General features: G+C 41.8%; 1 protein-coding gene across 1 annotated transcript in view; it reads left to right on the plus strand.

Moving 5' to 3' along the window:
- The window catches only part of BRCA2 (BRCA2, DNA repair associated), a 31,290-nt gene that overhangs the window by 14,962 nt on the left and 2,735 nt on the right, over positions 1-13,593 (plus strand). Inside the window, exons 11-24 of the mRNA XM_026049827.1 lie at positions 131-223; positions 1,670-1,739; positions 2,171-2,601; positions 3,404-3,594; positions 4,134-4,321; positions 7,212-7,382; positions 7,681-8,032; positions 8,867-9,022; positions 9,434-9,578; positions 10,342-10,463; positions 11,801-12,002; positions 12,224-12,390; positions 12,477-12,612; positions 13,217-13,461. Of these exons, the coding sequence (XP_025905612.1) occupies positions 131-223; positions 1,670-1,739; positions 2,171-2,601; positions 3,404-3,594; positions 4,134-4,321; positions 7,212-7,382; positions 7,681-8,032; positions 8,867-9,022; positions 9,434-9,578; positions 10,342-10,463; positions 11,801-12,002; positions 12,224-12,390; positions 12,477-12,612; positions 13,217-13,461 (2,669 nt within the window). The remainder of the gene's footprint in view (positions 1-130; positions 224-1,669; positions 1,740-2,170; positions 2,602-3,403; positions 3,595-4,133; positions 4,322-7,211; positions 7,383-7,680; positions 8,033-8,866; positions 9,023-9,433; positions 9,579-10,341; positions 10,464-11,800; positions 12,003-12,223; positions 12,391-12,476; positions 12,613-13,216; positions 13,462-13,593) is intronic.

Raw genomic sequence — 13,593 nt, forward strand, 5'->3', positions numbered from 1 at the left:
AGACCTTTTACTGTTTGCTGTGACTTCTTTTATTTTATTTATTTAGGAATGCAGTTAACTTGCACAGTACTGGGTAAGAAACTGAACTTAAAAGGAAATTCATTTTTTAAAATCTCTGTTCTTATCCTAGGAGAACCTCCAATTAAGAGGAAACTGCTGCCTGAATTTGATAGAACAAAGAATCCCACTACATCTTTGACAGCTTTGAGAAGCACCCCTGATGGTAAGTTTAGTATTTGTCTGTTCCAAGATGTAACTTGGCATCGGGTGTTAGCTTTAGAATTATTCCATTTCCAATAAACTAATGTAAACTGAGATTGCTCAGGTGCTTCTCTTATCAATAAAGTCAAAAAAAATCAAGAAAACCACTTCAAATGCCATGATTAGTTGCATGCCTTATCATATCACATTTAAAATATTTTGAAAAGTACTTGCTCTTATTACGAGAATTCTGTTTTATTTTCAACACAGTAAGAATTYGTCCAATTTCTCCCAATTTCAAATCCCATTTGCATTACATGTGCAGCTGATGATGTGCAGATTTAATATTTTGAGCCAGTAATATGGAGTTGCATGAAAATGAAACCAAGCTTTTAATATCTGAGAGGATGCCTTTATGGAAAGCTGATTTTACCAGGGTGTTAGAATAATGTGATTTAGACTATTCCCTTTTCACATAGCATAAACTATGTTTTCTTACTGTTCTCTGAACTAACTTGTTCCTTCTAAGCACTGTTGGAGCCTGCCTGGAGTTGGGTAGCAGGATTCATTCACTAGGTCTGAAAAGCACRAACAGCTAATAATAATTATCAGATCTTTTATCTTGGATGAGAGATGTTCCTTCAAAGCTGTTGCTTTTTGAAGCTTTGAAAATAGCACAGAGTGTAAAAGAGTCCAGTGGGTGTTTCTGGTGATGGGGAGGACTCCCTCTTTCTTATATCCAGTTCTGCAACAGTCCTAGCTGGAGATGGGAAACATTTTATACATCTCATCATTGCCCTTGCATTTTGGACTGTCTCAGCAAGCTATTCTGTCACCTAGATGGTGAGCTGCAGTACTCGCTACAAGAGTTTGGAAAGCCTCCCCTTCCAGTTTCTTTAGATAGTGTGGTTCGCTTTTCTCTTGAAGTTGTAATGCAGAAAGATTTTGTCTTGTTCACATACGTGTTCTTGTTCACATACACAGTTCAGTTTTAGCTCCAGCTTTACAGTCTGTTGAAGGAAATGCCTTCCATGCCAGGCTACTCCTATTTCTAGGGTCAACCAGATTATGAAAGAGAAGTTTGTGCTAAAAGTTTTTTAATGTTTCAAAATGGTAAAGATAATTACTCTTTCCATCTGTAATGGGTTTCTAGCAGTACTGTTGAGAAAAATAATTCAGATATCTAGAGTAAAATTAGCCCTAGAAGWGTCAAATGTTTTGTGCCTGACTTTTTTTTTCTGTATTTATTTTTCTGTTGTGGTTCATCAGAGATAGCTAGGAAAACAAATGGAAAACAAACAGCCAAGACATTTTATACAAAGATGTTTTTCCTCCCCCCAAAATAATACAGAGCTGTTTTAACCTACTCTGCAAACTCGTCTTTTTCCTATTAACATTATAAATACATAGCTACATTCTGTAAATATCCATCCATATAATGTACCATTTCAAACTTTTCTAATTACAGGCATTTTCAAAGACAGAAGAAGATTTATATACAACGTTCCCTTGAAACCCATAACTTGTGGACCTTTTGGGTGAGTAATGTTTAATATATTTTGAAGTTACTTAAGACCTTAAGATCTTGCAGTTTCTTTTTTTTTTGCCTTTTTTAAAATTTTTTTAACGTGTGATAGTAATTTGCTGTAATAGTAACTTTCTAAAAACTAATCAAATTTACCTCAGAATAAACACATCAAATTACCTGTGACATGAATTGCTGCAGTAGTCTGCTGAGATGGAGGGGGAAAAAACAAAGAAATTTTACACCTGTTTCTGTTTTTTTTCCCCCCTCAGTAAATGCAAATTAACACTCTAAAAACTGAGTACTTATCTAGTCTTTGACATTTTATATTTTTATTAACATGATGTTGAAAGTTGCTTTACTGAATTAAGAACAGCAACAATTTTACAAAGATTTTTGTCTCGGGAAGCTGAACCTATGTGCTTAATGTTTGTGCCTCTGCAGCACTGCTAAGGAGCGACAGGAGGTCAAGACTCCTACCTTTACTCTGCCAGATCAAGACCTCAAAGGATTTAAATCTCAATCTGCCATTTTTCAGCACTGTGCCCTGAGACAGTCTTCTAGTGGTACCTCAGGGGTTTCCACTCCACATAATGCCTTGGCTGAAAAGACTGAACAACCCAAAAGTTTATACAAACCTGGCAAATCGGTTAAAACGTTTATTCCGCCCTTCAGAACAAAGCTGACTTTTTCTACAGATGARCAAGACCACAGCAGCAGCTGTGACTCCCTGGTGAGCAAAAATAGGCCTGAAGAGAGGGAAATAAATGAGATCCCAGTTGAGCAGAGCCCCGCTGAAGCTCACCAGCCCCAGCCAGAGGGCAGCAGTTACATCCAGCAAGCAGCAGACACTGCCTTAGAAAATGACAACTCAGGTATTTTCCATAATATTATGGAATAATATTTTATTACTACAGTCATAACATGGCCTGTGCATCTTGCAAGCTCATTATGAACCTAAGCAGAGTGTTCTCACATGCTGATTCAGGAACAAATGCTCCTGAAGCATTTGTTTCAATTGGTACTTGATTTAGATAGTTATATGTAATTTAAGTATTCTAGGATCTTTGCGGTACTTCATTCACTTTTATAGAAGCTTTTGTATATTCTGTTTCCTGATTAAGATGGACACCTAACCTTACAAATGACTGACAGTGGTGTTCTCAGAACAGCAGGGTGTTTAAATGCTTTGGTCTTTCACTTTCATTGGTATGCAGACTCACAGACTGTCTAGAATGTCCCAGTAAGTATAATTAATGTAACTATTAAAAATCAAATAATTTAGATTCCTTCAGGAGGAATCATGTATATCAGCTTAAACGTAGTGTTTGTAGTGCATAGTGTAGAACTAGATTCATGAGTGACAGGTCAGAATCTCAGAATTATTGATCACTTAGCTACCATCAATCTGTTTCTTTTCTCTTGGTGTTTTCTATACAGATAGACTTCAGTCTGTCTATTCAAAAATATATAAGTTCAGAAACTTCATTTTATGTCAATATTTTTCAAATGTCTTCAGTAAACACTGCTTTATAGGCAGTAAATGATGGTTTTTTTACATGCTTTAAACTTTGTATATTTATACTGTTGCAGACTGGATCTGTAGAAATGAAAAATATGCATCTTTTGGATGCCTGTGRTAAAATTTTAAGTAGTTTTTTTTGTTTTGTTTTTCAGTTATGAACAAGATGGTGATAAATCTCCACTGTGCAAGAGATCTTCAGGAAATGAGAATTAAAAAGAAATACAGACAAAATATTAGTTCACAACCAGGCAGTCTTTATGTCATAAAAACCTCTGYGAGAAACAGAATCTCTTTGAAAGCTGCTGTAGAAGAGAAGCCTCCTGGCTGTTATTCTGCAGAACAGGTACGTTCATATCTTCATCCTTTGCATCTTTCCAGGGTCTCTTCCTCAAAATAGACAAACAAAATCTTTAGGAGTTTTGTATATCCACAGATTTTAAGAATATTCCAAATTACAGGAATCTTCTGTAAGCGAATTATCAAATGACAGAAACAGAGCATAGAAAAAATCCACCAGCGATAGCAGCCGGTGACCTTTAGCCCATACAAAGCAGTGTTTTAAGATAAGCCTTTTAATTCCCCAGTTAAAATGTTAAGCCCCGGCTGAGTCAATATGAAAACCTTCTTACTTTTGGCACTGTAAAGGTGCAAAGTCTGTTGACTTTCTGGAATAAAAGCACACRTGCTGCTGCATTCTGCAGAAAAACATATTGGGACTTCCTCCATTCTCCTTGGTTTATATTCAAAATGGCAAGGTCAGAAAAGCTCACTGAAGCTCAGGAGATATTCTGTGTGCACTTGTACACTATATATATAAAACAAAATCATCCGAATTTTTACTGTATTGTCATTATTTTGTCCCTTTCATCTTTTTTTTCACAGCTTTACAAATATGGTGTTTCAAAAAGCTGCATACAAGTTAACAGTGTGAATGCAGAATCTTTCCAGTTTATCATGGAAGAATTTCTCAGTAAGGAGTATTTGCTAGCAGGACAGGGGATACAACTTGCTGATGGAGGATGGCTAATACCTACGGATGATGGGAAAGCAGGGAAAAGGGAGTTTTACAGGTACTTTTAGTTTTGAACCTGAGGCAAGTGTGTTATGTTAGCTTCTGATTCTCTTATTCCCTATAATAATTTAGAAGTAATTTAGCCCTTTACCATTTTGTTTAATTAATAGATTAATAAGTTGTGATTCTTTTTTTTTTTTTCTTTTTTTTTTCAAGTAGAAGAGGATTTGTCTCTGTTAGGCTCAAGAGTCTGGAAGGACATGAAGAAGGTGGTGTTGAGGGGGCAAAGGTTGTTTAAGGTTTCTTTGGCAAGACAAGACTAGAAATGTTTTTTAATGGTGAAGTTTTAAAGCTGACTTACAAACAGACACTGGATTACAGCAGAATCACAGATGGCTGAGGTTGGAAGGGACCTCTAGAGATCATCTAGTCCAACCCCCTTGCTCCAGCAGGGACACCCACAGCGCGGGGCACAGGGTGGCAGCCAGGCGGGTTTGGAAGATCTCCAGAGAAGGAGACTCCACAGCCTCCCTGGGCAGCCTGTTCCAGGGCTCTGGCACCCTCACAGGGAAGAAGTTCYTCCTCACATGGAGATGGAACTGCCTGGGTTTCAATTTGTACCCGTTGCCGCCTGTCCTGTCACTGGCCGCCACTGAGAAGAGCCTGGCCTCTTCCTCCCTACATTCCCCCTTCAGGTCTTTATACATATTAATCCCTCTCAACCTTCTCTTCTGCAGGCAAAGATTTATTAAAAGTTTCGGTTTGCAGTTAGCAAGTACAGACATTAAATGCAACACTAGCAAAAGCACATTTAATAGCAAAAGGAGCTACTGGTCTACTGTTTTTTCCTCAAAACTTCAGAAAATATTGACAAGGAAAATAATTCCTGGAATTTTGCTGTCTCCCTCAGTCAGTTAGAGATTCTTTTTTTTTTTTTTTTGCTGAATCAGCACTACTGTTGTATGTGTGCACCCAAATCCTCAAGCCAGACCTCCCTACCAGAGCAGTATTTGTGGTCAAGTTTGCATTACCAGCATCCTTGGTGCTGAAGACTCGYGCAGCACCTGCTTTCCAGGACAAGCATCCAACAGCGATGAGGGGTGTCCACGCTTGCCCTTGCAAGAGTCTGGCCCAGTGAAGTTACTGCCAGTAATCCTGCCTACGGAATATTGACTTGTACAGGGTGTTTCCTTCCATGCTGCCATCTGCCCTTCCTCATGGGAAGAAAAAAAATGCTTTCTGGCCCTTCTTGGTGAGTCGGGATCATTGTTGACTTTTCCCACACGGTTTTGCCAGCACCAAAAGTGCTTCCCAGGGTTTGTTTATCTCGGGAGAACTGTATCCATGCCAAATAACTGGGCAGAAAGGAGGGTTCTCAAGAGCAAGTGCTGGAATTTGCAGAATCCTGGAGGGGGCTGCCAGGCATCCTCTGGTGCAAGCCCCTGCTCAGAACAGGTCTGTTCACCACATCTGGTTACTTGGGGGCTTGTCCGCTTGAGTCCTGTCTCATCTCCAAGGATAGCAACTCCCCAACCCCYCTGGGCAACCCAAGGCTGCTGTCATGTGTTTGGGCTTTTGTGTGTGTGTGTATTTGTGGTTTGCTTGTTTTTCATCCTTGCATCTACCTGGAATTTTCTGTGTCCCAGCTTGTTGCCTCTCATCTTGTTCAGACTCTTTTGAGAAGACTCTGACATCTTCCCTTTGTCCTGCAGTCAGGTGGTTGCAGACAGCAATATGGTCTCCTCTCAGCCTTCTCAAAACAGCTCCTTAAGAGACATAGGTCTCCTCATATGCAATGCTCTTGGCTCCRTGGAGCACGGGGAAAACCTTCCCAGTAGCTCTGTGCTGAGTTAGCTCCCATATACCAACATTTTTGTKTTGAAGAGCCCCAAGTTGAACAGAGTGCTCCAGGTGTAGTCTCCTGAATGCCAAAGGGGAAGGTTCCCTCCTCTGCTGGCTTCWCTCTTAACAAGACAGCCCGGATGCSGTTGGCTTTTGTGGCAAGGACACGTGGCTGCCTCACGATCATCTTGTTAGTCACCAGGCCCTGAGATCTGTTTCTGCAAAGCTGCTTGCCACACAGCCCCAGCCTGTTACTGTTACATGAGGTTATTCCATCCCMGGTGCAGGACATGGGTGMCAGAGCCCTGGCACAGGCTGCCCAGGGAGGCTGTGGAGTCTCCTTCTCTGGAGATCTTCCAAACCCGCCTGGCTGCCWCCCTGTGCCCCGTGCTCTGGGTGTCCCTGCTGGAGCAGGGGGTTGGACTGGGTGATCTCTAGAGGTCCCTTCCAACCTCARCCAGTCTGTGATTCGGTGACTTTGCATTTGCTGCTGCTACATGTTGAGCTTCCTGTTAGCACGTTTCTGCAGCCTGCCCAGCCCCCTTTGTATAGCACCCTTGTCCTCCAGTGTATTGACCAATGCCCCCAGTTTAGTGTCRTCTTCAAAGCTGCTGAAGTCAGTTTGTTGATGAAGACATTAAACAGAATTAGTCACCGTATTGATCTCTAAAAGATGCCACTAGTCACTGGTCATCAGATGGATTTTTTTTTTTTACTGTGGATCACAACTCTTTGAGCCTAGCAAGCCTGCCCATTTCCCCCTCATTTTATCTACTTCTGCAGCCCATATCAAATCAATTTGGTGAGAAGAAAACTATGGGAGACTGTCAAAGTCCTTGCTGAAGTCGCAGTAACTTTGCAGTCTGTTCTGGAAGGATTAAAAAGTTTCCATGTCAACAACACCTGTATGTATGGACGTGAAAGCTGTCACGTCCAAACATGTCCCTGGTGGCTTCAGGACAGACTTCTGGCTTATGTTAAGTAACCTCCCAGTTTCACACTGTTCACATTGTTGCCTATGGAGATAAACTGAATGCAATAGTAGGGAAAAACATGCCAAAACTTACAGTAGATTTTAGATTAATTTGTTATTAATTCCTCTGCAGAGCCCTCTGTGATACTCCTGGTGTGGATCCCAAGCTAATAACAGAGGCATGGGTTTACAATCACTATAGGTGGATTGTATGGAAACTGGCAGCCATGGAAGTGTCTTTTCCACAAGAATTTGCCAACAGATGCTTGACACCAGAARCAGTGTTGTTGCAATTAAAATACAGGTATGTTTAGCAATGGGGTTGAAATACTGGGGTTGAAATACTRTGTGCTTGCTAGTTTATATTTTAAATTAAACTCATCTACCTTGTTTATTGAAATGCTTGTATTGTTGAGCCTAGTTATATCTATAGTTGTATCTAGTTATATCTATATTAAAATACATATTGCATGTTATTTGCTAAAAACGTTATAAGCTTTGGCACAATGATGCTAAAGCCCTAAGRCTGATCGTAGCAATCGTTTACTACAATTGCTTTAAAGGAAAATAGTTGTGATGTATTTTTTTGTTTTTTTTTTTAGATACGATTTGGAAGTTGATAGAAGTAAACGTTCAGCAATCAAAAAAATAACAGAGAGAGACGACACAGCAGGCAAAACCCTCGTGCTGTGCGTTTCCAAAATCCTATCACTGAGCACCGTTGTCTCCCCTGGCAGTAGTAGTAAGAGCGTGGAGAGTAAAAAAGAAGGAGCAGTGATTGAAGTTACTGATGGCTGGTATGGGATTCGGGCTCTCCTGGACCCGCCTCTCCGAGCCTTCGTGCGCAGAGGGCGCCTGGCTGTTGGTCAGAAGATCGTAGTACACGGAGCAGAACTGGTTGGCTCGCAGGATGCATGTGCACCCCTGGAAGCCCCTGATTCCCTTATGTTAAAGGTAAAATGAAGTGTTAGTTCAGACTGTTAGTTCAGACATAACTACAGCCAGAACAGGAGGTGGCCTCGAGTTTTGCACCAGGGGAGGTTCAGGTTGGACATTAGGAAGAATTTTTATATGGAAGTAGTGGTGAAGCATGGGAACAGGCTGCCCAGGGAAGTGGTGGCATCACTGTCCCTGGCAGTGTTCAGGAAACGTATAGATGAGGCAGCTTAGGGACGTGGTTTAGGGGGCCTGGTGATGATGGATTTATCATTGGACTTGATGATCTCAAAGGTCTTTTCCAACCATAACAAATCTATGATTCTGTGTGGTGGATGCTGCTTAATTTAGCAATGCTGTAAAACAGAGTTCTACAGTTAGACAAAAGTTTGGTCAGTTTAATATCCATATTGCCAAGATGTGATATAGAACAGGTGACACTATCCGTAAGGACTGCAACYATTAGGATACAGTATAAAACTTTGCCAAGGTATCTGCTATGTGTTTTACCAGTTYAAAATCCTTAATTTGATGAAACATCAAATTACAAAAAACTATTTATCTATCATGGATTATGTAGAAGCTTGAAGAAGCAGTGGGGGGGAAAAACATCTTGTGAGCGGATGAGCTTGGAGGGTGGGGGCTCAACTTGGATAGTCGAGTGCTGTGTAAAGCTTCAGATCTTTCTATGGTGTTATAAATCAATGGCTTATATTTCATGGATACTCATTTTTAATAAAAGTTTAATTTAGCAAAATTTTAATTAATTTAATTTTTCAAATTTGGGGGATTTTCATCATGAAAAGAATTCTTACCAGCATGAGTTTAACATTCCCTGTGGACCTGCTTCAGATTTCAGCAAACAGTAGTCGCCGCGCGCGCTGGCACGCGAAGCTCGGCTTCCATCGGGATCCCAGGGCCTTCCCTCTGCCCCTGGCATCGCTCTACAGCGAGGGCGGYGCCGTGGGCTGTGTTGACGTGGTTATTCAGAGAACTTACCCTGTTCAGGTATGATATAAGTATTTATAAATCTATGACATCCAACTTACCTGAATAATTAACTGTTGCGTCATTTCAGAAATGAGATATAATATAGACTGCTGAAAAGTTCACATATTTAATATTTCAGTAGTGGTGTTTCCAGATCTAAGAATTCCAGTTTGCATTCAGTATCCTCTGTCTGGGTTTGTTTTCAGCGCAAGGAACGAGCAATAATTGCACTGCAGGTCTCGCAAGCTAAATCTAATAAGCACGGAGCTTGGCTGAAGGGGGAGAAACAAAAACTGGCAGCTTCAATTCCCAAGCAGAAATGACCAACCCARTTTGCACTGTTACTAACATACAATATCCATGCAAATAATGCAAGTCTTTAGAACTATTTGTAAGAGTATTTTTCCTTGCATGTTTCCAATATTTCAGTGGATGGAGAAGACGTCCTGTGGCTCGTACGTGTTTCGTAACAGTCRGGCTGAAGAAAGGGAAGCTGCCAAGCATGCAGAGGAGCAAGAAAAGAAACTGGAAGCTCTGTTTGCAAAAATCCAAGCAGAATATGAAAAGCATGAAGGTAAAGGTTTCATTGCTTCCAAACATGTAATGAGAATGCATTTTTACCCCCTTTTTTAGCATTTACAGAAGAATTTAAACAATATATCAAAAGCCTCAGACAGGAGGGAAGGAGATGTCATGGGCAGGCGAGGGGGTGGATTTGAATATGTCTATGTGTTTTGTTTTATATTTATTTCCTATGTATTAAAGCCTTCCAGTATAAACAAGCCCTGCATGCTCACGTGCTTGGTTTTGAGGCCATCTCTGAGACTCTGAGAGCTGGTTGRTAGAAGGGCTACTAAATACGACCATTGGGTTGATGCTCAGGAAGGTGCTGCAGGACTGTATAATTCCTAACTCTGACCCCTTCAAGGACTGGACACGGGCAGACTTGTTCTGGGGCCCTGCTTAGGRTCTGTCTCAGTAGATGGGAGTATTGAGATATTGACACTGGACATCTTTCCTTCAAGGCCATCGTGGGATTGACCTAAGGGACCCCTGAGGTCAAGGGGCTTGTGCTGCCCAGCCTTGCCTGTGATTTCTAGCTGGTGTTTCCACAGGTGCTGCAGTTGGCTGCTGTTTGCTGTAATCTCCTGATTACATTGCACTTAATACAAATTCTTTTCACTAGTATTGTCCTAAGGAAAATGAATTTTTATAGAGTACCAATTTATATTTTTATTTGGACAAGGTATRAATATTATCCTGCTTCTAATACGTGTTTTTTTTCCTTTATTTTTAAAATGTAATGGCTATATCTGACATACTATTTTTTCTAACAGAGAGAAGTAGCAGAAGAGCACTGAGGCCACGCATGGTGACAAGGCAGCAAATCCATAATTTGCAAGATGGTGCAGAACTTTATGAAGCGATTCAGAATGCATCTGATCCTGGCTATATGGAGGTAACTGTAGGTGTGAGTGGGCTAATTTTGAAATGCTGATGGAATCATTTCCAGCTTAGTACCTGCTGCTAAAATTAACCATTAATTTACCATGTAAGAATTTTAAAAAAAATGAAAAATATTTGAATGAAGGCTTGTTAACATAGCTGAGGAATATTTTGAATTGCAGGAAAAAAAATCTTGATATAAATCTGAGATACAGTGAAATTATGAGTTAATATTTGGGATTTTTATTACTTTGTTCTGTCGTAGGTAAACTAAATGTGTCTGGTAAGTCTTTAGAGTTGCACACCTCAGTGAACAGTATGCAGGCAAGTGAGTGTGCACTTACACTGACTTCCTCTCTTTATTCCCTGTTCCAACTCAATCACACTATTTCAATGTCTGCTCCTACATGAACTGGATGGAGATGATTAGTCTCTACGGTTGTTATAAACTAYATGTTTGCCTCATCCATTGCAATATCAGGGTCTTTGACGTCACTAAAACCCTATGGCTGTGGCTTTTTTTGGTAAACTGTTATGTAATCTGTTACATTACATGACAAGGCATCTAGATCTTCAAGGTTTGCTCAAAAATATAACACTCCTGATGTATTTTGATATAAATTATTGTGTCAGCAGTTAGCTAAGATGAGGAGTGCAATCTTTTTTCTTCTTCTTAAAAGAAAGTTCTGTAATACATAAGTGTGGCTGTTACATAAATATTAACTATAAGTTCTTAAACCGTCTTCTCACTGATTCACAGAATCACAGAMTGGTTGAGGTTGGAAGGGACCTCTAGAGATCATCCAGTCCAACCCCCTGCTCCAGCAGGGACACCCAGAGCACGGGGCACAGGACTRTCCAACTTGAAGCTCCTGGAGAACTTTTGGTGCTTCAGTTTGTGGCCGTTTCCTCTAGTTCTGTCAGTGGCCACCACTGAAAAGAGGCCGCCCCCTCCTCCTCACTGCCTCCCTTGAGGTATTTATAGACACCGATCAGGTYCCCCCTCAGCCTCCTCTTCTCCAGGCTGAACAGRCCCAGCTCTCTCAGCCTTTGCTCATAGGGCAGATGTTCCAGGCCCCTGATCATCCTGGTAGCCCTGCGCTGGACTCTCTCCAGCAGCTCCACATCCCTCTTGTCCTGCRGAGCCCAGAAGTGGACACAGTGCTCCACGTGTGGCCTCATGATGCATTTACACAGAATCATTTCAAGTGTATCAGTGTCMTGTATCAGTTGAACAATATTCTTTGTAACAGAAGAATAGTTTGAAAAGAGGCTGTCTAAAACCCTTGTGYAGACTTTTCTTTTTAAATTAGTAAGAAAAGATACTGAATATTTTTCCTTTTGTTACAGGGGTATCTAAGTGAAGAGCAATTGAAAGCTTTGAATGCTCACAGGCAGGTGCTGAACGATAAAAAACAAGCTCAGATCCAGGCAGAATTCAAGAAGGCAGTAGAGTCTGCAGAGCAGGAAGAGCACGGTTGCTCCAAGAGGGATGTGTCTGCTGTATGGAAATTATGTGTGGTAGACTACAGAAAGCAAGAAAATAATTACGGTTAGTATTTGGAGATGAGTAATTTCCACATGGGAACAACTCAACATAATGGGTAGATTTGAAAATAGCTTCCTAAGAGTGTTCTGGTTTGTATGTCACCTTTTATGGCTGTATTTGGCATCACGTTCTTTAGGTAAGTGGATTGCTGTGGATTTCTTTGGTTTTAAGAAGTCTTCATGTTAGTTTTGTGCACCTGATGTATCTGTATCTGCTGTTTTTAGGAGTGCTGCTGAGTATCTGGCGTCCCCTGCTAGACGTCTGTTCCCTCCTAAAGGAGGGAAGCCGGTACAGAATCTACCACCTCTCAGCATCGCAGTCCAAAGGAAGATCAGACCTAGCTAAAATACAGTTAACAGCCACAAAGAAAACTCAGTATCTACCATTACCAGTAAGTGACTTAACTTCATGAATGTGTATTTTCATGATTAAAAYGTATTACAGTATGTGGGAAATATTTAAAATGTCTATTTTCAGGTTTCACGAGAGATGCTGTCCCAGATCTTCTCTCCCAGAACGGCTCTGACATTCACGAGTTTATCAGATCCTTCTTTTCAGCCACCGTGTGCTGAAGTTGACTTAGTGGGAGTTGTAGTTTCTGTGGGCAGAACAGGTACGTTGTAGACCATGTTCATGTCTTTCCGTTGTGAATAAGCCCTAAAACTTATTTTGAAGTTTTTGACCAGCGTGGTGTTGTTCGGTGGGTCTGTGAGAAACTGCAAATTCAACCCATTACCRTGACATGCTGGCAGATACCTTTTGGTTTTAAAGAAAAAATGTCTCCAGATTTGTTCAGGAACTGCTTTAGCAAACTTCTTTACCAAAAGATGGAAGCTCAAGAGAAGGTTTTGCTTTAGCCTTTGCACAAGTTGATTTGCATGTATTTGAGCTCCTCTTCTGCCTCAAGTACCGTGAAACCAGGGGAGCGCAGTCAGTGCTGCTCACAAGCTGAGAGGCTTCAAATCCTTTGGATAAAAAAGGGAAGTGCCATAAGAGTATTGTTGTTTAAAGCCCAGGCTTTGGATTGCTCTCTGTGATCAGCAGAGAGCTGGTGCAGAGTATGAATGAAGCATCAACATCTGCTGCCATGCAGACAGGCTGCRCCGCCATATTTATCAATTACAGCTCCCGCAAGCCGGGCGGATTCTTTGGCCAATGACAACCTGCCGTAACCAGTGTTTATTTAAAGGTTTATTGCTCTGCCGCCCTGCTCCCAGGTGCCGGGCCCCTGGTGTACCTGTGTGACGAGAGCCGCGAGGTGGTGGCGGTGCGGCTGGGCGCCGGCGCGGCGCGCGGGCTCGTGGCGCGCGGCTCGCTCCTCGCCGCCACCAACCTGCGCTGGCAGCCGCCGCCGCCGGCCGCCCCGCCGCTGCTCGTGGCCGGGGAGCTCTCCGTGCTCTCCGCCAGGCCAAAGGAAACCCACCTGCAGCTGAGGTGCCACCAGCTGAGAAGCAGCATAGAGGTAAGCTGGGGGGCCACCTTCAGTGTTACGGCATTCAGTGTTGGGCATTGCTCTGCTGTAGTCCTCACCAGAGGGTCTGTTGGTGCTAATGACCCCACGTAAGAGGCAACACTGACTTCACAGAATCACAGA

Source organism: Nothoprocta perdicaria, unplaced genomic scaffold (genome assembly GCF_003342845.1).
Source record: "Nothoprocta perdicaria isolate Ctin4 unplaced genomic scaffold, notPer1 scaffold_62, whole genome shotgun sequence".
In the NCBI taxonomy this organism is placed as follows: domain Eukaryota; kingdom Metazoa; phylum Chordata; class Aves; order Tinamiformes; family Tinamidae; genus Nothoprocta; species Nothoprocta perdicaria.